Source organism: Pleurodeles waltl, chromosome 10 (assembly GCF_031143425.1).
Source record: "Pleurodeles waltl isolate 20211129_DDA chromosome 10, aPleWal1.hap1.20221129, whole genome shotgun sequence".
In the NCBI taxonomy this organism is placed as follows: Eukaryota; Metazoa; Chordata; class Amphibia; order Caudata; family Salamandridae; genus Pleurodeles; species Pleurodeles waltl.
Genome location: NC_090449.1, coordinates 965,285,955 through 965,311,089, shown reverse-complemented (window position 1 = coordinate 965,311,089; position 25,135 = coordinate 965,285,955). Strand labels below are relative to the sequence as shown.

General features: G+C 40.6%; 1 protein-coding gene across 2 annotated transcripts in view; it reads left to right on the top strand.

The window, feature by feature from the left end:
* The window catches only part of DGKB (diacylglycerol kinase beta), a 2,237,541-nt gene that overhangs the window by 1,496,825 nt on the left and 715,581 nt on the right, over positions 1-25,135 (top strand). For both annotated transcript variants that reach the window (XM_069211796.1, XM_069211795.1), the window contains one exon: positions 23,103-23,298. In XM_069211796.1, coding sequence (XP_069067897.1) covers positions 23,103-23,298 — 196 coding nt within the window. The remainder of the gene's footprint in view (positions 1-23,102; positions 23,299-25,135) is intronic.

The window sequence follows — 25,135 nt, the reverse complement described above, 5'->3', positions numbered from 1 at the left end:
TTAATTTTTGGGGCCATGTCGGAAAGTGAACCATTGGACCTGCTTGCTAAATCCAGACATATAGGCTTTCCCACTGTTTCTTTAGAATGCTACACTGTCATATTATTGTATTATTTGTTTTATTGTGTGATGTTAATATGTGCAATGACATTTTAAGTTGAAGTATTTTTTATGAATATATAGCAACAATACCAATTGTACTTAAACTACACTTGAATGCATTATGTTGGATACGTGCATTTATGGACATACCTAATCTTTCATCCTTATTTCTGGATGGTGATGCTGGCTTTTGAACTCTGGACACTAGGGCACTGCTGTTGAGTCCCTAGTGGATGTGTCCAGACCCATAAAAACATGACAGAATTGATTAACTCATCATTTCTATATATACGTTTTGAGTAAGGCCATAGCATATGGTGCAGACAATTACACCAGTGGCATGGTTATGTGCCATCCACTAGGCTGACAAAGAAAACATTGATTCAGGTCTTAAACTGTGGCCTGACTGCTGAAGTTTTTTAAAACTGCAGCAGAACCTGTCACAGTAACCCTTTTTGACAGAAGAGAAGCCTAGTTTTAAATATTGAGGGCCTCATTAAAACTTTGGTGGTCTTTTGGCAAGACCGCCACAGTGGCGGAGAAGGTCTTGAACATCCTGCATCCTGAGGGCCTGACAGGAATACCTGGGGGAGTGGAGTCTGGTAAGTACCAACAACATTCATGTCTCACAATTGTCATGTCCTGCATGCTTCCTCACCCCCTATATACACCCCAATTAACACTCCACCCACTACAACCCTCTTCTAATCACCTAATACCCCTCCCTGGCATGCCACATGTCTACTAAACACATCTTGCCCCACACCCCTTGGTAATGGCATGTGAAGCACTGGCTAATGATTACACTTCAACCCCCAGAATGCAAAATACTAACATATTCATCACCAGTACACTGCACCAAATATTACTTGTCATGCATGTCAAACAAATATCCCATCTAACCCATCTTGATTCCAAGGACTGTTTAATCCATTGTGTGCCCCACAGTACAGGTACCTGAGTCTCACCTTGTCACCCCTGACAATGATGGACCTGCCAGCACTGAGACTGGGCACACTGTCCCAGGGGCACCGGCACGTTGGGGCAGGGTATGTGGAAGGGATGCTGTGGGCCAGAGGATGGGACCTCTAAGGGACATTACTGACCAGGTCACCATTTCCCAAGTCTTGAGACCCTACCAAAGTTCCCAAATTATGATGGGCCAAGTTATCACCATGTTGAGGGAAATCCAAAAGCTGCAGAGGGACAACCACCAGGAAGTCATGCAGCAGTGGCAGGCACAAAATGGCCACTTGGCTCCCATTGCAGGGGTGCTGAGAGACTTGAATACCACACTGAGTAGGTATTGTACCCAACATCTGGCCCCTTTATCTAGCAATGATATATCAGACCCTCTTACACCTGCGGCTGCTAATGGAATAGAGGCCCTGCCAGGGGAAGGACATGTCTCAGTCATCCCACCCTCTGTAGCTGAAGACCCCCCTGCAAACATGGACATCCACCAAGACATCCAGTAGGAGCAGATGCCAAGACCAAACTCATTGCCAGGAAGTCCTCTCCTGAACTGTTCATCTTGTGTGCCACAGATACACCCTGTTGACTGTTTTGTAACCATTCTCCATTTTCCTACAGTGCAAAAACAGGAGTCATGCCTACCACCCCAATGGCCAGCACAGTGGACCAGTGTCCCCTGGGCATGGTCATTGCACCCAGTGCCATGCAGGAGGGCCCATGTTAATGCCCCCAATGGCACTTAAAAAAGAAATCCCCAAATACTTACCAATACTTACCCTACTCACCTGGGATGGGGTCCCCCATCCTCTGGTGTCCCTCTGGTGTGGGTGGGGTTGTCCCTGGGGCTTGGTGTGGGCACCTGTGGGCCCATCCCATGGTGTTTGACTATGGAAATGGGTCCAAAGGTTCCCTAATGCCTGGTCTGACCCAGGCATTAACTAATGGTGCTAAGCAAGCTTAGCTCCACTATTTGCACGGGGTATAAATATGGCGCTATGAGCATTTTTTGGATGGAGCACCTACCTTGCATCTCATTGATGCAAGGTAGGTTCACGCATCCAATCAATGGTGCAAACTCCAATATTTTGACATGAGACTTGTCTATCTTCAAAATATAAATATAGAGTTAAGTTTGTGCCGAATTTGTGCAAGATAAAATGACTCAGATTCAGCGCAAAAGAGTATAAATATGCCCCACAGTACCTGGTATCAGCCATATCTACGTCTCATGTCTGTCTGCAATTTCCTTCTGCTTCTGACACTATCTGTCATTTCCCATGGTTGATCAGCCAAACAGGATCAACGCAAATCTGTGTTTGTAAGGGACGAGGGATGGGACAGAGCAGAATACACTCCTCAAATCAGAGAATTCATGTCCAGAAGTGTAACTTTGCATCTGCTATTTCAATACAGGAGACTGTAGACCATTCTGTCCTGTACACAATACAAATTACAGTCTGTATGCACAATTCACTCAGAGGCATGGGAGCTATCCACAAACCCACAGATGATGCAAGATAGGAGGTGACATGCTACCCATCTATTCCAGGTTGCAAATTTGAGCCACAACATTACGTCTTCTTCATGTAGTCAGTTGAAGTACTGATTAATGAGATCTTCCCTAGGGTCTCCTGCTTCATCTTCCCCTGGCTCTTCATCACTTGGCAAATCTGCATTTCCACCCAGAGGTTCTGCTGGCTCCCCCACATCTGGAATACATGGTATCTGTTGTCTGAGGGCAAGATTGTGGAGCATGCAGCAGGCAACTATTAGTTGGTATACCTTGTTGGGTGAGTAGAGGAGGGCTCCTCCTGATCTGTCCAAGCACCTAAATCTTACATTCAGGAGCCCAAAATTCTGCTCAACGACATGCCTTGTCCCCCCGTAGGCCTCATTGTAGCGTACTTCCCCTTGTGTGGTTGGATACCTTATTGGTGTCAACAACCAAAGACGGTCTGGATAGCCAGAGTCAACTGTGAACAAGTTGGTAGAAAAACACACGTATATATATATATATATATATATATATATATATATATATATATATATATATACGTGTGTTTTTCTACCAACTTGATACCTATATATATATATATATATATATAGGACATCAAACATTGTGATGGCGGGAGACATACATTGCAAACACACATTTCATTTGTAGCTTACCAACCAGCCAGGTCCTCTCTGTGTGGAGTCGTGTCATCAGCAGTGATTCAATGCTGTTCCACATAATGAAGGAATTTGGACTGATAATGGATACTTGGCACTGACTTGTAAAATCTAATGGTCTGCCGGACACACCACATGAACGTTTATGGAGTGGTAGTTTTACCTGTTCCTATGTACCTGTTCATTGGCACTGGGGGGAATCAAGGCTTCATGGGTGCCATCTGCATCTCCATCCACATGTGGAATGTGTCCCATAGCAGAAACCTCTGCCTTCACATAGGCCAAATCAGCATATTCGGGAAACCTGATGTAGCTGTCCAGGTGTTTTAAGAATGCACATAGTACATCCCTCAAAACCATACTGAACATGGGCTGAAACATTCCTGCAGTTAGGGCCACTGTATTCTGAAAGGACCTAGTGGCCAGGAAGTGTAGCACTGATGAGGCTTGAATGATGGTAGGTATGCTATAGGGGATGTGAATGGCAAACTTTAGGTCTGGCTCCAATTGATCACAAAGATCCATGACAGTATGACGACTCATCCAATATGTCTGACACAATGTTGCTCCTTCATGATGTGCAGGTCTTCTAGTGGACAGTACACTGGTGGTTGTCATCCTCTCTTCATGGTTTGAAATCTATGTGAAATAATTTCACAATAGTATGTGACATGCAGTATGCAGACATCTGGTAAAGTCAGATACATAACTCATATATCTGCTCTCCAGCTCAGTTACTCAGATATCTACAGTACAGCACCTAGGTATGAACCTGAACACCCTCCTTGATGCACATTCCCCTAATTAACTATTGAACTATACATACAGATTTATCTGATACTGTAAATGGTTGTAAGTCCAACCGATTTGACATGTCTTACACATATTGTGGCACATTATCATCTTTTTCAAACCACATGAGAACATCCGAGTAGGTGTACATTACTATCACCACATGTCCTTCAGTAACACAACATTTATTGCACTGATGCACAATGTGACAACTAAACATTAAGGCAGTACTTACAGTTGTACTGCACAATATGGGGTATAGTTAATGATGCAGATGATACAATTCTTCCATCAAAGTAATGTGTTTAAAATGGCAGCCACCTGACCTACTGAATTGCACACATGGAAGCGACCTAAGTCCGCCAGCGGAAGTCATCATGGTGGTAGGCAGTCACAACTGTGTTGGAAATTGCTATTGAAAGAAATTGTTACCTTTGGCGGAATTGGGCCAGTGGCGATGTCCGCCTGTGGTGACAGTCATATATGTGGTGGACGTGACCGCCATCTTCTGCAGTATTGCTCACTTGACTCCTGAAATTGCTGCCAGCAATACCTCCACTAGCTGAGCTGCTGTGTACTGCCTCTGGGAGCTATCATGCAACATCCTGCAGGTGATAGGGCCCCAGCCTTCACCCCTGAGGAGCTGGAAAAGCTAGTGGAGGAGGTCCTACTCCTGTATGGATGGCTATATGGTGTACGTGAGTCCAATGCAATACCAATGTGTGATAGGTTTGGTGAATAATGGTGAATGATGGTGTGTCTGAAATGTGAAGTAGTGAAGGTGTTGATGCATTCAGATGATAATTTGTAAATGTGTGTGAGTTGAGAGGATGGGAATGATTACTACTTGCTGTAACTAATGTGTACTGTCCACTACTATTGGTAAGGTGCATGTGGACATGACTTTTTCATTTTTTCTGTGTCATCCATGCAGGTCAACGTCCATCAAAGAAGGGAATTTGGCATGCCATTGCCAAGCAAGTGCATACCCTGGGGGTCCACAGCCTCTGGAGCACCCACTGTAGAAAGCGTGGGAGGACCTGAGACGCTGGGCCCGGAAGACCACAGAGGCCCAGCTGGGGATGTCCTCCCAATGAGGGAGGGTGCCCATCAGTACTTGTCCACCCAATGGCCCACATTTTGGTGGTGGCCTACCCTGAGGTGGATGGGCGTTTGAGGGCAACACAATAGCCACAATGGGGTGAGTACTGACAGAACCCATTAACTTGTAGCTGATAGTTTAGTGTATAATGTATAAGTACTGCAGCTGTGACGAAGTGGTAAGTGCTACAGGTATGCTGACTAACATACATACACAGATGTGGCCATTGTATTGTGCATGGGAACACGTTGTTCCCGTTTGTCTACCAAATAGTATGTGGAGATGCACATGTGAATGTGTCATATGTGTGACTCTACTCAGCCATGGATATTTGTAACCTGCTACGTCATCCTTCCCACATGGTGTTCCCAAGTCCATGTAACCAAATGGTTAGTTGTATAGCTCTTTGTTTTCTGACAACTCCTATTCCACTGGATCTGCTCTATGTGCAGCATTGGGTCTGACAGATGTGTAACAGGGCCAAGTAAACTGTGTCCTGTAATAGTTGAACACTTCATGTGAGGCTGTCATCCCAATCAGGCTTTTGTTATGGCCAATTTACTACACTTCTTTGATGTTTGAGGAGGTTTCCCCATTGTCATCTCAGATTTATACATTGGAAAATGCAAAGTTTGATAGGGGTGGACATCCTACAATGTGAATATAATGGTGACATTTCATAGTATTACATTGACATGTGTACAAATACCTTTCATCCTAATATAAGTGGTGTAGAGTAGGTAAGTGGCTACGCTGCTGATCCCTTTGCCCATGTATATTGTCCATGCTACATAGGGCAATACCATACCTATATGAGCGCAACATATGCTATTTGCTGCCTACACCATGTGTCAATTAATACTTTGTGCATGATTTGATGTTGAAGCCTCAATTTTCCAAAACTTACCTTAGCAAATATGAGGTTGTTTGGACAGCATTGGGTATAACTCTGCACATTTCTGCCTTAATGGTGTAGCAGGTATTACATTTCACATACACCTATTGGTGTGAGATATGTTGTCATTCACTTTGATTGACTCTATGTGTATGTGTCATTCATGGGTACATTAGTAATCACTTGTGTAAGTGTTAGTTCTGGACTAAGTTAGTAGGAATTCAGATGTTGTCATGTAGAGGTTTCTAATTAGCATGTATGGTAGGATGCTGTGAGCCCTTCATGCACATTGTTTGGTGTCCATTTTATTGTTGGTGTTACTATGCTCCCTCTGGTTGTCTGTGAATGCATCCTGTGTGCTAGGCAGGCCCCTATTGGCGTACATAGAATTGCTGTCTATGAGACACTGTATCACATTAGTGGGTGCAGGAACTCCTAAAGTATCTTTTTCTAGTATTTAGATAGATGTTTCAATGACATGCTCTGTCATTTTTGATACACACTGTATGGGAATGCCACATGTAGTGTCTTCATCACAGGTGTTTGCCATTGTATAAATTGTGTACAGAATGGTCAGTTAGGCATGTGATTGGAAATCAACATGCTGTGTCGTATTTGAAGTGACATGAGTTTACTTTCATGTAACATGACTACTGGAGATGGACTGGCCAGGTGTGGCATAGCAGCAGGCGTGATATTGTGTTATCAGTCAACTCCATTTACTTAGACTGATTTGATGATGAGCAGTGATGATCTGTATGGGGATAGATTTGCGATGTAGTCAATACATCTTTTGGATGATGCATTTGAGTTCATGGGATGGTGATGTAGTGGTCCGACAGTCAGCTTATGTTGCAGGTGAAGCTGTGTTCATATGGGAAAGTTGGAAGTATTTTGTTGTGACATGATGTGGGCAGTGAATGGTTTTTATCTGGGGCTTTATTTAACAAAGATGTATTATGTGTGTGACGAATGTGATGACTCTCTCTCTCTCTCTCTCTCACTCTTTCTGTGCATCAGCAGGCAAAGAGACGGGGCACAGCTGAGTGGGGAAGCTGCTGGCCACTAGACCCGGAGTGCTGAGACCACCGACACCAACCCGAGGGACCCAGAGGCCCAGAGGGCGAGGGCAGTGCCATGGGGGAGACAGGATCCACGTCTTCATCATCATAATCCTCCTCCAGTGGACACTCCCTGGCTGTGGTGGACCCATCTGGGACCATCCCAGCACCATCTCTGGCCGTCACTCCCCTTACTACCACCACCCTCCATGTAGTTCCCCACCCAGTTTGCCGAGCCTGCTCTGCCAAGAGGGTGGGCGTCTCGTTTGCCGCAGGCATGTCAGCCTCTGCCCCTGTCAGCCCTCCTGCCCTCATTGAGGAGGCTGATGACATCCTGATGTCGATCTCTGTCAGTCAGTCATCCATTGTGAATGCCATCCCGGGACTGGCAACTCAAGGCCAACAGAGTACTGTGTTCCTGGAGGGCTATCACAGTGCACTGGATGGCCTACAGATATCCTTTCAGGCTCTGGCTCCACACTGACAGCAGCGGGTCACCCTTTGTCTTCCGTCCCCCTCTACCTTCCTCTTCCCAATTCCAAACCTCTCTTCCATGACCCAGCCAAAGCACACAGACAGACATGCAGGCATCCACCTCACCATCCAAGGGTAGCTCAGACAAACACAAGCACCACAAGCCACACCACCTGCTTGAACACAAGCAACATACACCTACACAGACATCGACAGTCACAACCTGCCTTGACACCTCAACTGACCCAGCATCACAGACAGCACACATGACACACCTGCAGACACCACACCAACATTCACAGGTACAGCCACTATACCTATGTTACCCACAGACAGTACCACAGCAAACCCTTAGACATCCACCCCAGTCACCACACCCACAGACATCACAACCACTGAGATTCCTACATGCTGCACATCAACCATACCTGCAGTCACCATTCCAACAGTCACCCACCTACCATGGCATCCCCCAGCACCTTCAATCCCCTCTCTGTCCTGTACACATAAACACCCTCACTCACCCACCCAACAGACAGCCTCACCCACAAGCATGCATCTCTCACACACGCACCCACGACAACCACAATGACACATTAGAAAACCAATCCCTCACCCTCCACTCCCAAAGACCCTACTGGTGACCATCCCTGTGGGTCAAAAAAGTTTTTCTTTCATGTTTTGACCTTTTCGCTACTCCTCTTCCACCATGAGACCCCTAAACACTGTTTGACTCCCCAGGCCCGCCCCTTCTACCTCCAAGGCCTACCCGGGGCCCCCTGCAAGTACCCGTGCCCGTCCCCCTCCCAAGAGCCAAGAAGTCTGCCCCTCCCAAAAGAACCCAACCCTCCCCTAAGCCTAGACCTAAGCCCCTCCATCCCAATCCCAAAGGGCTCCCTCCCAGGCCAAAGCCCCAACCCCCCTCCAGTCCCCCCTCTAATCGCTGAGGTGCCTGCCTGCCTACTTGATGCCCCTACCTGTGGAGGTTACATGGCAGTCAGGAGTCAAGTTCAGGGCACCAAAATGTGCATCAAGTGCATGTTGCACTCTTTAAAATTAGACTGGCCTATGATCTTAGACATTATTATATTTGCTCCAAATTTTAATATATATGCATGTCAGTGTCAGGTTGTGTATGTGTGTCTCCCTCACCACATGTTCCCGATTGGTATGTTGTGTGCGCGTACATACTTTCACAACTTACAACAGTGACAGCTGAGTATGTGTACTTATGGTTGCTGTTGTTGTCTGGTGAGCAGGAGCAGCAGGAAGACATGGAGTTCTGGTTTCATGGCGGCTCCGAACGAGTATGGCTTCCTGAAGGTGAGTGTTTCCTTTTATACAGTTGGTTTCTGCCTGGGTTTCTTTGTTTTGTGAACACAGCAGAAACCTTGGCGGTGTGCAACCTTGTAATCTGTCCGGCAGAATCATGGTTTCCGCTGGCCTGCGGGTGCCTTCCGTCGTCCATGGCAGCTAGTCCACACAGGCAGTGCTGGTGGTACTTTGGCTGTATTCTGTTGGTCATAATATGGCAGTCTTCTCTGCCAGCCTGTTGGCAGTGCGACTGCCACCGCCAACATGGCGGCCCTGTGACTGCCAATGTTGTAACGAGGCCCTAACTAAGTAACCACTAAGTTGGCTTTGTAGTTCACAAGATAGGGTGCCTTGGTAATGATATCCTAATACACATACTTAGCATTTGTCCGGCAAGGCTACCCAAGTGTAGAAGCTTACTGCACGGTCCCTTTAATCAAGTTGCACTGGTACGTGGAGGCAAGCTATCATCGCTGCCCTCCTAAACATGTGCACTGTAAAGTTCTTAGAAATACTTGAAGCTAGATTAAAGCTCAATGGGAGGTTTGACAGAGCAATGACTGCTTGGGCCAGTCAATGTCCACTGCTAGAAGCAATATTACTAATTTTTGCGCACACACTTTTGAAATGAATGGTAGAATATGACATCATAGTCTGCATATGAAGCCACAGAGGGAATTTGATGTTTAGGTTCATGGTTTTATTATTTTATAACCACAGACTTGTTTTATAAGACGTATTTTATGGTCCTCCTGTCATTTTAGTGAATAAAGTATTTTCATATTTTTATTTTTCTATTTTGTTCATTGTTCACTTTTATTATTATTTTTTTAACAAAAGTGTGATGGTTTTCATTAATTATGCACGTCCGAAATAAATTTGAATTTGAATTTGATGGTGTGCCTTGTATGCCTTGTATTTAAAAATGATACATTCAAGAATATAGTGTTGGCATTTTGTTACAGTGACTAGCCCTTGAAAGCTATACAGGGCTGTAACTGATACTATGAGACAAAATAAAGTGAAATTAAAGTACTATTTTCCCAACTTTGGTTTGAGATAAGCTAGAAAAATGATTTAATCACCTTTTTCATCTTTTTATTAAACTCTATTTAACTGGTGAAATTAGACGTTTGGTAAATAAAAAGGAAAAGTAACCTTTAGGTAAATTAGGCTTTGCCTGATTGAAGCTCCAGTGGACTAATTAGCATTAGCTTGCCACCAATTGCCCCTGTCAATGCTTTTCCCTTAATGAGAAAACTGCTCCCAGGGAGAAACACTGGCTTTTGGCAGGATGACATGGGTGTGGGATATATGACTCATCTTAACTTGGGAAGGGCAGTGGGGGAGGGTTCAAGAATGTCATTAAAATGAAAAGTAGCAAGATGAGGCCTGCCTAGTCATAGGTTAGTATGAATGGAGACCTGGGTAAGAAAAATCACTTGATCCCTGGGTATAGTGTAGCCAGCTTAGCAGCTAGCGGAAGCTAATTATAGAATCAGTTTTATGTGGTTGAGAAGAAAGAGACTACTCATTTCTCTAGACATACCCCTAACTGGGATGCAAGCAACCTCTAAGGGTAGAAAGGTTCTACTGATTATTAGGCGATTTAACACAAAATACTGCACTTCGTTACAGTTAACAGAAAATAAATCAGGATGTACTACAAAAGGTTTGTCCTTGGATTTGTTTTCTCATTGTTTAGGGAGTGCCCCTGATTGACTTTCATCCACTCACTTTGGATTTATACAATAGTGACACCTAACCCCTGATTGATCACAACACTTTATGGGCCTATGGAAGAACAGAAAAGGAGGACAATACAGGTCTGCTAATCTGTGTGGATGCCAGAGGAGCTCCATCTTCTCCCACCTGACCCTAGGATGAAAAAGTAGACTCTAGGGGTCTATTTGCCAACTTCCCTTGTAGCTACAGGGACACATTCAAGTTGCAAGAGAGCCTTTTCCTGGAAATGCCAGCTTTCCAATAGCAACTGGATCTGTTTTGGGCACTTCTGCTCTATCTCAGTCAGTGTGAAATCGCACTAAGGCCCTGTTCAACAGAGAAAAGTGATTTCTGTTTAGCGATTTACTTTTTTTCTTGGCACATTTTCCTTTAAAACAATTAAAATGCATAGCTGTTATCCATGAAAAAAATATTGTACTGAATAAATATTGAAAAAAATGACCTCTACCTTAATTTAACAAAAATAGTTACTCTCAAATTTAAAGAAATCTAAACAAACGACCATAGCAATCGTAAATCAGAAATTACCATTATATATGTATTTAAATCATCATCTGCCATCCTGCAAACACCTGATTATGTCCACCTAGCAAGGATGGTGTGGGACAGTGGGAACAGGACCCACTTGATATGTAGATACCACTGTGTTGCAACTCCAATCACAGAAATACCGCCCACACTCTGAGATGCCAATTGGCCGTGAAAGTTCATTACAAAGGCTGACACATTTGAACTGCAATGGTCTCTGTCACAGTCATAATAGTGACAGGGCCCTACTTCCTTTAAAAAACAGTTTGTCATCATCATCATCATCATCATAATAGACAGACTATTACTGTGTCCTTTGCAAGGCTTTTAACATAAATAATCATATTGTTTCTAAAAATGAATTCAAACCTTAATTCATTATTATACATATGAGGAAAGACAAATATAGTCTGGGTAAATGTTTCAATAGCCAAGTGTTTAAACAGTCCTGATTGCTGTAAATATAGTCCCACATGGTGAAAATACATATTTACATATAGATAGTGTCTGCATTATTAGCCACGTGGTGAATATCATTAGCCATGCATAATGGCTTTCCCCAAACAGCTCAGCCATGCCAAGTGGCCTAAAAGTAGCAATATTTAGTTTTCCTCCAAAGATATGCTAAACAAATGACAACAACTTGGGAAACAAGTGACAACAACAGTAGTTAATGACCAATACCACCAAAATAGTGCTCTACCCAAGAAAAATCACTTACAAAAAGCAGGCACCATTTACATTACTTGGTATGGACATTAACTCCAAAAAAAAAAAAAAGTTTATGTCAAAGTTCAATAGTACATTATCAGAAAATATAGTCACATCATTGTTCCCAAGAGAAACGGCACAAAAGTGGTTCTGGTATGCTGTGAGTGAGTAAAGTGTACTCATGGGTCATTGCACTTCTGGAAAGAATGCAAGCAAGTTATCATAAAAGGAAATAAATTTGTCCCTAAACTTTTTCGAGATTCACACTATGGGACAGAAACTATTAAGCCACGCTTGTTAATTCTATAGTGATCAAACTCTTAATCAATGTGCATATGTAACTCATCATCTTGATTGAGGTCCCCTGGTTGTTTACTGTTTAGCATGACGATGTACTCAGATTCCATCATTCTCAAGCTATTCACTCTGTCACCTTCTCTTGCACTCATCAAGACCTTGTCAATTCCCAAAAATGAAATATTATCAGTAGTCTGATTATGTACCAAGTGCCAATGTCGTGCAATGGGGTAGTTGGGGTCATTGTTAAATATGGCACATAGGTGCTCTAAAATCATGTTCTTAACCAGGAAGATAGTACTTCCCATATATTGCAGTGCACAGGGACAAACCGGGACATAGACGACAAGCTCACTACTGCAATTTATGAATTTCTTAATTCTCACCTTTCCTCTTGTTAGTTGTCTTCCTGCTGTAACTGTGGGTGCATGCCTTGCATCTTCTGCACTTATCAAACCCCTGCTGCTTCTTGAGCCAGGTACCCAAGACACTCTAAGGTTTAATGGGGCAGCTGTGTACCAGCATGTCTTTCAAGGACCTGCTCTTTCAGTAACTAATACATGGAACAGGACTCACCAGTTTGCCAATAACGTGATCCATTCTAATTAAGTGCCAGTGTTTCCTCATTGCATGGTTAATGGATTCAGACTCACTGCTTTAGGTGGTAACAAACCTGATCTCATTCAATCCTCTCCTCCTTGTCTTAGGTATTAATAAACTTTCTCTATTAACTTTTGACACCCTTTGCCATACTGCCCTGATCACACTGCTGGGATATCCCTGGGACCTGAATCTTGCAAACATCCTACCCTGCTCAGCCTTAAAGGCCTATGTTGTACTGCTATTGTGTTTAGTCCTCAGCATCTTCCTATAAAGGATGCTCCACTTGAGACTAGGTGGATGGTGGCTACGGATATGCAGTATGCTATTACCTGCAGTGCTTTTTCTAAACAGGCCTATGGGAATGTAAATTTCCTCCACTGTATCTAATTCATTCAAAAAATTCCACATTTGCTGTATGTGTCTTACAGGTGAATTTGAGATTTAGTTCATAATCAGCCTCTGTCCAGGTGCACTGATCCTTCCACCAACACATGAATATACCCGCATAACTGGGATCAAACCAGCTTCCCATCACAGTTCCAGAAATGTGCTTAAACCATTGACCACCAAACAGGAAAATAATGTTCTCCAAACAAAATGTAAGCATATCTAGAAGCATCATGGAGTGGTCACAAAACTGCAGTTGTTTATCTCTTAAATGCACGAGTTATAATTACCTTAGAGCGCGAGTTACAATTACGTAAAAGAACTCCAACTCTAACTGCTAAATTTCTATGATTTTGTACGAGTAAATTCAGAATTTAACTATAATGTCCCTGTAACCTTTGTTTTTTTCAGTGGATATATATATATATATATATATATATATATATATTCATATATAATAATATATATATATAAGAAACACACATTTATATAACATATTTTGAATTTAATTAAATGTTAAATAATTGATATTAGAGGATGAGCAAACACAAGCTCATTAATTTTCCTTTAATAAAGTTAAAAAACTATTTTAAAAGCAAAGAACTCAACTAATAAACGACTAAAATAAAACTTTAAACAGTTAACCAATTACAATGCTTTAGTAATTGTAAAACAGAATAAAAAGCTCACACAATATTTAAGAAATTGATTCACTAAAACCATGCACTTCAAGGAGATGACAAGTTGCCTGATTGCTGAAAGGCAGCGGAAGACAGAGGAAAAAGCCACTCTTAAGAAAATCAACACAATATTTCCAAGTAAGTGAAATCAATCATACTTAAACTTAATTAAGTTAACAAAAACTGCATACACATACCTCAATCAAATAATAAATATATATTATCTTCATTTTTCCCACACACTGACAAAGAAAACCATTCTAACCAAAAAGAAAACATTACTGAAAATAAAAGTGGAAACAGATATCAAATTCCATTAACACATTTGCACATAAAAAGTGAGTAAAACGTAAGCAATATTAACCCTCTTAGCTAACAACTTCTCTTAATAGCACCAAAACAAAAGTTAATCAATAAAACACAACGTTTTACTGTATAAAACTAATACTACCAATGTTTTCCTACAGTCCAAAAGTAATGCCTGTGCTTAATCCCACCAAAATCAAAGAAATATTAAAGTGACATTTGAAATAATCAAAAGCATACCTGATTTGCCTGTTGCATAAATAATGTACTACTAAAAGTGCAATTATTATCAATACAAAAAAATTGCATAACACACATACAAAATGGATAACATAGCCTTACACAAGATCTCAGAATGGAAAAATATAATTATTCTACATAAACAACTACATGGAATACACAATAGCAAAGAAAGTACAGTATAAGCAGTCAAGGAATGCACTGGAAAATGTCAATAATTATTCTAATGCATGTTAGGGGAGGGCAACTACAAAAAATGAAATAAAAGAAGTAAATTTATAACAGAAGTACAATTAAGAAACACATTACAATACCTCAGGGAAGCTAGTGTCAGCTCCCATGAGTCTAGTGGCACAATCTTAATAAGTACCACCCCCTATTTTCCTGAATATACTACAGGCAATTCCCAACTTAAAATGGCTCATAGCCACATCTAGAGAGGTCATCAGAGAAACACTGACTGCTTCAAAAAGATTTGAGGATATACATAAATGTTGCTTTTGTATGACAAACTTACACAGAGGAACAGGTGGGTGATGGACTGCACATTGAAATCATCCCCTCCAGCAGTCACACAATTCTACACAATCCATGGAGAATAACAAAACAATAATGTCCTCTTGATAAGAGGATTTTTAACCAAGAAATAAACAAAGTGCAACATACCAAGAACTACCGAATTAAGTAAATTCCAAAACCAACAATTACAATTTTCAAAAATTAATTGTTGACTTCAAGCAATGATTTATACCACTCTAAAAATATATCCACATACAGCATTTCAAGGCTAACACTACCACTTTAGTGGAAGTATCTCAATACGCCTGAAAATATCGTCATTAGATGTTGAACAGTTCACAAATGCGGAATTTGACCATGAAACTAAAAATCTCATTGCCTCAGCCCATGCCCCTGTGATTGAAGTAGCATAACAGTACCACTGATTAATGGAATCACCTTACTAATGAGGAAATTAACTCCCTTAATGGACTGCTTTGAAGGTGTCAGCGAGACCAAATCCTCAGGGTACACGCATTGTTGCCAATAGGCCCATCTCCTGGCAGCTCCAACTCTACAAGCCTGAGCAGCGCAGAGTCTTAGAGTGGCCAAGTGGGGGGTAGGGAGTTAAAGAAGGGTACAGCGGGGAAGGAGACCTGTGGAAACAAGAATCACAGATACTACACAGAAATATCAATTACAGAACTCTTCGGAATCTGTCAACTATAAATCCAGGGGTCGCTTGGATCAATAGTAAATCATAGCGCCTTTCATAACTTTAAAGAAATTAAAGGTTAACACGGAATTCACTCAAAGAAATGTTACTTCACATTTCAAAAACTTTCCAAGACACACAATTTCAGTTTGTGTCTGTATTTTACATTAACCATAATCAAATATTCCCTTGAGTTCAAAATTATTGCCTTAGCATTTATTCATAACCATTTAAATCTTTTCTGAATAACCGGGCTTATACAATGTATCTCTGTCGCTACCGAGCAACTCCACAAGTAAGCAGCTGAAGTTGAAAAGTGACCACAAGAAAGTGGTAACGCTGTAACAGCAAAACATTTACTTAGATTGTTATCAATTTAAATATTTACAGCTGATTGCCAAAGATTACTACTTTCTCCCAAAAAAAGAATATCAACCTTTAAACAGTTTTATTAAATAGGAAAACGGATGATGGAAGCTAGAAACCACCATCTGTCTCACCGCCCTGAGTGTCTGCTACGTGCTGCTTCAAATGCCTCAACACGGGGAAATCCCCCGTAAACAAGCACGAACATGGAAACACCCGACTTCAAACAGAATAGCTCTGATCTTCACGAGATCTTCAGAATAGTGAGCAGTGAGAACTGGGCGGGGTCACTTAAATAGATTTGTGCCACGCCCCAAGTGCCACACCCAAAGCGTCCTGCCCAATGTACCACACCCAGAGTGCCCTGACCAAGATGGCTGTTATAAAGATACTTGGGACCAATGCCATGAATAAAAGATAATGTGCATATAGCGCACTGCAGCAGCTACTAGATTCTGCGAATGGCAGTTTCTGGACTAAGACTGTGTGGTGCAAACAGTAATGCACGGATTCTGGCATCAGGTGGGCCCTAGAGCGCGCGCGCAGCCATAGTGTTGACAGAAGGTACTTGGTTCAGCAGACTGCACCATTGTGTTCACAGATGCTAACCCTAGTATCATATAAAGATAGAATGTTTATGACAGTACCATGGCACAACAGGTAAAAACTAACAATGCAGTGAAAGGTTGGCTCAGTTCTTTAACTGGGAATAAAGTTGGATATGATAAAAAAATTTAAATCTGAAATGTTCAATGTATATGTTAAAAAGTGTAATTAAGTACAAAAAAATAGATGTTAAAAATGTTTGTTGTTAAAAAATGTGCATACGTAAAAATTATAGTTTAAATTTATATCAATACAAGTTGAAACAAAAACAAAATGTACAAGAACAGAAGTACAGAATTGTATATGTTGCTAAAATAACTGAATGTAACAAATACAACTCACCTTACAAAGCAGTGTGTCATTCTAGGATTTCACTTGAGAGCCTATAATGCTAAACAAATCATGTTATTAACAATTTACTGTCTGAACATGGAAACTACTTTCACCTATGAAAGTACAACCTAAAAATGTTATAAACGTTAAAAAAAACTCACTTCTCCTAGTTAACATAGAAAAACACGAAATAAAGTGTTCAACTAACAAAGTAGTAGATACAATGTTACAATGCTAAACAAAATTAATTAGAATAAAATGCATCAAATTAAAACTATTTTACTATTTACTATTACTATCAGACTTTGAGGGTGGGGACAATTTTACTATTCCCACTTCACTCCTAGCCACACTGGTGAAAGCATTTGATTTTGAAGACAATATATTTATAATTTCCACTCCAAACTAAACCACATTGCGGAAAACACTAGAACTGAGGGGGTGGATTTACTATTTCAACTCAAATCTACACCAGTTTGTGAAAAGCATTAGATTTTGAGGGGAATATATTTAATATTCTGGGCTCATTCTAAGCCACATTGAGCAAAGAATTGGTTGGATTCTTGATAGAATTTTATTCACTACTCCCGTTATAATATAAACCATATATTTAGGATAATAAAATATTTTAAAATATAACTGAATATTTTGCAATTCAATTCAATACATATAACTATAAAATAATGTTAAAATACAAACTACACATAAATGTTTTAAATGAAAAGCTATCAGAAATATCAACTTATTATTTTAATTTCCTAAATTCAAAATATAAAAAACTATTTCAATTAAATATTACCAAACAGAAGAACAAAATATGATATATATATAAATCATTTATAAAATGTAAAAAACAAAAAATTTAAGAAATTGTAATTGTTATTAAAATATTAAAAACCTTAACAAACTAAATTCATTAAATAGCAAATAACAATAAGCACTCCCCTCCAAAAAAAATATAACCAACTCCTAAACATTTCACAAAACAACATTTCAAAAATATAAAAGTATATGAAAATGTAAAAATTAACTTAAAGATATTTCAAAAGAAATTACATCACAAACAATATACATTTTAAAACATCAAGTTCACATTAAATAATACTCCATTCCCCAGTAAACCATAACCCACATATCCTGCTACTAAAAATTTAAAAAGAAACATAGTTATGATAATTAAAACAAAAACATAGCATTAAGCAATTATTAAACAACAATATTTTAAACTATAATATGACTTACAATGGTATTGGAAAATAAACGCATACATTGCCTCTCTTCTTACTTTCAATATTAAAGTCTTGGCATCACAGTAATATTGTAATGATATTCTTGCCCCACAATATTTTGTATTCAATATTTTGGCAGAGTGCCCCTAGTTCGGTGTCATTTTCTTCTTAAAATGTTCTCTGTTTTTATAAAGGCCCTGTGACATTTTATAGTGCTTGTCTTGACTTTATATGTTTAGTGGCTGCTAAATACTATACATATTTTTCATTAAGTTATTGATGTCTGCTCTGTGCTGTAGTTATTATCCCATGTTTATTTATTGAACTTCTGTTTTAGGCCTGACAAGAATTGGGGCTTATTTCTTGGGAAGTACTCTAGCATTATGGTTTATGAAAAGCTTAAATGAGCTTGCAACTGAATTAGACCCTTTGGAACTGGACAGTCTTTGCTCTGTGAATTACATCAAAGAGTTAGCCAGAAAAGAGACATTCAATGCTCTGACATGAAAGAAACCAATTATCAAACAGCTGACTTTAAAAATCTGAAGGGCAGATTTATGAAATTGGCGCCTCACCTAGTGCAGCGTCACTTTTCTTGTGCACCTTAGCGCCCCCCCAATGCCACCATGTGTGTGCCATATTTAAAATATGGTGCACCATGGCTTTAGTCAGGGATACTAGCATCATAATAGTTTACGCTAGTCCGGTGCTTTGCAGGATTAGGGTAAAAAATGTTGTCGCTAATCCTGAAAAGCACTCAGAGGCACATTAAAACCATTGGAAGCCTCCTTTTAATGCCTGCTCTGAGCAGACGTTAAAAGTGCTGAAACAAATGGCGCAAGGACATCCCTTAGATTTCCTTCTGCCATTTTTCCCCGCCAATGGGGGAACCTCCCCCTTTGCATACATTATGGCTGGGGCAGGCATAATGTGGCGCAAAGGTTTACAATATGGTCAAATGCATGCATTGCACCACTTTGTAAATGTGGTGCGGCGTTTTTGGCCTTCTAACATCAAATTACCCTAATAAAATGATGCTAATGTGGTGTTAGAATAGCGCAAGGCCTTCTTAAATCCGCGCCTAAATGTTGTCTCAGAACCTTGATTCTTTTATATACCATTGGATGACACCACAATATCTCTTTAAGTGCTCCACTTATAGTACAATACAACTAGTTTGCTCTTCAGATGTCTTTTTTGACCTGTTCTGAATGCACAGCTAGCATTAGATTTGTTCCATTATTGAACTGAGGTAGTCAGCAACATAACACACACATATCCTTTCCTTTTTTTCTTCCTTGATCTTCACACCATCATGGCTCTTTTCCATTTTATCTTCAGCTCTTATTTGCACCTAGCATGCTTCCAGATGTCAGCACATATGTTCTTCATTTGAGGCTTACTCAAGCTTCACTACTCCTCACAGATCAGTACACCTGTAATGCTCAATGTCCTCCTTCTCCCAGCAGCACTGTTACAGAGATTGAGATTGCCTCACCTTTCATTGCTTTTCCCATGGTAATACCTTGCTGCACTACACACTTCTTCTGCTCATTGCTGGAAAGGGAATGTAGTTCTATGCTTGTCATTCTATACTTGGGTCATGTGACAAGGCTATTATTTGTAAGTTCACTGCGTTCTTGTATTTGCACAGTTTGAATATGCACATGGGCTTGGCCTTCTGCTGCCCATACCAAATTCACAGAGATACACTTTACTACATCCAACACATTTTTTGTTGCCCTCCTTCTTTTACACAATCTAGCAAAGAAACATGCACTCCAATAGTCATGATATTATCCTAGCTAACTTTTCATTCTCTACCTCACACCAATATCAGTTTCCTGAATCAGGACCTCTGCCATGCTCTCAATGGCTCTCTGTATCTTTTGTGCTCATTTGTTCTTCTTCAAAGCAATGCTGTCTAGCATCCCCAGTTTTCATGAATGCATTCTGCTGGTTGAAACGGCATTAAAAGCTCTTCTATGCCCTGTAACAAAATTAACTAATTATGGTACCAAGGTGAAATGTATAATATGACCTCCCCACATATACATGACTGCTATATCCTGCCCTATAAGACCACATGTTAGAAACTTTGGGCTGCTGCACCACACCACTCACATGCAACAATATCATTTTGCTCAGTCCTGCTACATTAGCTCTCACATTCTGTACTCCTCGTATGATGGCCTGTACTTTTTCAGGCTTAACCTCCCATTCCCATTCCCATATCTGTGGACATTTAGTTATTTCTCCCAAACCCAAGTGACTTGTTCTCTAGCAACTTCTGCAGACCTTACCCCAAGGCCAATATTAATTTCCTCAAACATATCAAGTTGTTCTCTCTCCCCATTTCTCTCAGAAAAAAGAGGTATGGAATGCTCCACAATGGCACTAGCCCATGCCAATTCTCAAATAATGCAGAATCATTTGTTTGGATCCAAACTCCTTTAAAGAACTCTTGTGACCCTGCCTACGTTTAACCAAAACATCATATTTTCAAGCTGATGTTCATTGTGCGAATTGTTACAATTTGTATTTCTTATCCCTGTCAGAAAGACTGGGCTGAGGAAACTTTTCTGAGGCAGTATCCACTGACAAGTATCTACATGTTGTGACTACATGAGTTCCATCCTCCAGGTTTGTGACACATGAGCTTAGCTCTGTGTAGACATAATCATTTTTTTAGAAAATAATCTTCCACGCACCAAACTGTCTTTCCTTCAGAACTTTTGATCTATGTTCGCTTTAGCTTATGGAGTCAAGCAGAGCTTACTACAGTTCCAGCTCTACTCTGTTCTTGCATACACATCTTATCCCAAAGAAGCAGTTCACCTGTTCCTTTCTCGTGATACATTGAGCTTGATGTGGGTAAGCTAACTCAACTACACCACACTACCTAGTGACACATGTCAGCAATTTCACCTACAGCCTCTGTAGTTGATGGCATGACTATTGTGCTGGCCAAAGATGCCAGAAGCATCATAAGGAAAAATTAGATAAGAACAAATTGAACCGGAGAGCAGGGAAAAGTTACCTAGTGTAAAAACAAGTTGGATTCAAAGACTACAGATAAACAGCATGTGGGTTTGAGCATTGGAAGGATGAAGGAAATTGGGGGCTATTCTACAGCTGATTCCCCAGTGTATCCTAGGGTTATCAAACAGGCACATGAAGCTCAGAGGGTTCAGCGAGAAGGAAATAATAAGGAGTTGCATGTAGGGCGGAGAGGGGAAATCACTGGGTGCTGCAACTAGGTCAGAGAGAAGTGTGTCCCATTCTCTGGCTAATGGTCATCTACGAAGGCCCTTAGCTTCCTCCCTATGAAGGGCAGTGCTTTCACCTTTGGCCCGGGTCACCAAGGCTTGGGCAATGAATCAATAGCGTGGGTGGCATGTAGTTTTCCATTTCGTGTAATGGCTCCTTTTGGAGATCAGAGCTAGGTCAAGAAATTTAGCAACCACTTTGGCCTCTTCGGTGTCTTGTAAATACTCAGGTCCCTGGCCTCCCAGGAATCAATGCACAAGAGGCAAATTACCTGAATCTGACTCTGTGTTACCTCGAAGCACAAAGGCATTAACTGAGGACAGTCCCAGGGAATTTGCTGGAATTCCCCAGCATCAGCCCCACAGTGGGCACGAGAAGCTGTTGATGTCAAGAACATTCTAAGACTGTGTGGTTGGAATAGATAAGCCATATGCAATATGAATTATTTTCAGTCTTGCATTCCGCGTGGTGAGCTTGGGTTACTCTAGGGCCCTATCCCATTCCCTATCTTAGAGCATCTTAGATGGATTTTAAGAAGGTCGGATTGTGACCCGAAAGAGCTTTAGTCAACCAGTTGACCAGCCAGCACCTTTCACCAATGGTATACAAAGATTGGAGGAGCCTGTCCATATCAAGCTGGTTGTCATTCATAGCCCCCTTAGTTTGCAAAGTGTGCCATAACCATTCATATATCAAGAATTGCCTTTCATGGATATTAAACTGCTGTCTTAGGGCTTGAAATGACAAGAATTGCCCCTCCTGGGTGAGGTGCCTTGCCATGGCTAAGCATGGTTAAGCATGCTTGCTCCCATGGGATAACTCTCAGGCTGGATCATTCTCCTCTCAGTCTTATTTGTCCACCCTAGGCCCCTAGATTTCCATATTCACATATCTGTGATACTGCAAAATGCAATATATAGTAAAAAACAGATGTTCAGCATAAATGTGTTAACGCATTGCACACAAGTGAGAAACAGGAGCAAAAGTGCATTCTAAAGTGCAAGTGTGTCCAGGGGAAGTAAACGTCTCTCTCACTTTGAGGAGGAATAATTTCAGTTCAATTACGATTAAATATAAATGTTACATATGTACACAATTGTGATAAATTGAATTCCTCCACATTCTACAAAAATGACAATGTTGCTCTAATTTAAGACTATTTCTCTCATTTTTGGTAATAAAGATTAAAGAAAGAATACAAGAATTTTCAAAGTTTGTTGGATATAGTTTGAGGCACTTATATATGATTTCCTTATGAAAATAAAACCAAACCTGCAACTCATTGTCTTTGGAAATTGTGACACACTGCAGAAATTCGATTTATATTGTGGTCAAAAGCGCATTCTCCATCTACTTTTTATAAATATTGTTATCATTTATTTGTCAAAGAAATTTGGAATGAGCTTATCGTGATTTACCATAGTCACTATAGTCCTGCCTGAGAATTGCATGCAAGTATTTTAATATTTGCATCAATCTTGGCAATCTCATTTGTTCATTTATTAAAAATAAAAAAGTGTTGTCAATGGAATATCAGCAGATTATTCGTTATAGATGGTATGATTTTTACAGCAGTCTGTATTTGAACTCTATTTGAACATGTTTACGTACACTCTTTCAAACAAAGATGCAGATAATGCTAACTACACGAATCAATATATTATTAACCACTCTTTCATATTCCACCCGTCTTTATTTAGTGTGATGGGATTCAAATGGATCTGAACAACATTTCATTGGAAGGAATTGCTATTTTGAATATTCCAAGCATGCACGGTGGGTCAAACCTTTGGGGAGAAACAAAGAAAAGACGAAGCCACCGTAGAGCTGAGAAGAAGCAGTCAGAAAAAAGGACCACTGTCACAGATGCCAAAGAGTTAAAGTTTGCAGCACAAGGTAAGTAATCAGCACAGGAATAATGTATGTGTTAAGCCTAACCGAGGGCTGCGTTTATTCTGATAAATATGTTGTAGCAACTTCTCAGAAGAATTCATTGTAGGAAAGGTGTGCCCTTTTCAGAAATGCAACTGCTGGACTTTTACAGAAGCTCGTACAGATTGTGCCTCATAGACACGCTGAATAACAAAACCAACAATGCGAATAGATGCGAAATCGATTATTTGAAAATATTAATGGTATTACGAGTTAATGTTTAAATGTAAATGTCATGCCCCAGATGTGATATTGATATTACTATTTAGTGTCAATGAACAAGTAAACATGTTGCTGTCCTTTGGAAAAAGTAATTATCATTGGATAGTGCTATTCTTGGAAAATAAAATTAAAAACTGTAAATAATATGATATTAATCTGTTTTATCATTCTTCTTAATTATAATTCATTGCTCACAAGACATCACTGGGCTAAAATGAGAGGAAGTAGTGAAACACCTGCGTTACTGGCCAGTACCTGTGTGCAGATCTACTAAAAACTTATGCAACACGTGACAGCAACAAAGTTGCTGTGCTGCGGTGAGATAGAGTGGCAAGCTACTAAGATAAAGCACTGTCCTGCTATTTGTCTAGCGCTGGTGCACAATCAGGCTGCCTAGCCCCATGCACATGCCTATGCACTATTAAATCTTTCCCTTTTTAGATATGTTGTATTGAGTGCAGCACATAAGCATAATTTGGAAACGTTTAGAAAAATCAAACCATTTAATTTGGTAGCACCAGCTTGAAAGAAGCATTATGCAAAACCTTGCCCACTGTTCAACCTGGTTTAAAAAAAACGTGAGTGATGGCATAGTAATACCCATATATAACCCATAGAATGTCCCCTTGAACCAAAGTACTGCAAAACAGGACAGAGTGTCAGGCAACTTTCCAAATTCAAAATAATTATTTTGCACAAATTTACATCAACTTTCTGATGCAAACCGGGCACAAAATGGAAGTAAATCTGAACCTTGGTGTTTAGTTGTGGATTTACACACAGCACTGAAATGTCAATTTTTGAAAATACCAGACATCTGGCCTCATTATTAGTGTAGCATTGGTGGTCAGGACTGCTGATGTTATGGTGGTCCGAACGCCACATCAAAACCCTGGTGGTCAAACTGCCAGGGAACCACCAGCGTTGCCAGGATCCATGATCCCAGTGGCCTGATGGTGGTTGAGATCATAATCCACCAGGGCAGCACTGCATGAAGTGCTGCATTGCGGATTACAACCTTGTTCTCTGCCAGCCTTTTCATGGTGGTAACACTGCCATGAAAAGGCTGTCGGAGATCAGGTGCAGGGGGCCACAGGGGGGCCCTTGCACTGCCCATGCACTTTGAGGACAGTGAACATTGCAAGGGTGCTGGTGCATCCTGCGGGCTACAGCATTGCCGCCGGCTTGATTAGGAGCCGGAGACAATGCTGTAGTCTGTTTCCCACCCACCTAGAGGGCAACTCATAATTACTCTGGTGGGGTAGTTGCCACGAAAGTGTTGGACACCCTGTCAGGAGTTTGGCCGACGAGCTTTCCCATCTGCCAAACTTGAAATGAGGCCCATTGTCCTTTTGAATTAGGTTTTAAAGGTAGAAAGAGATCATGAGATGTTTTGTTCTATTACTTTGGTGGCAAGATGATTCTGGTTCTGGATATGAATCAGAATAAATGTTTTAACCTACATATCAGGAGAGAGAACACAATTTCTCTTATCAGTGTACAATGTACGTCCCTATTCTTCTGTTTTGAAGTTTTCATACTTTTCTCTATTGATAAATGTTACCCGTTTAATTGTGTC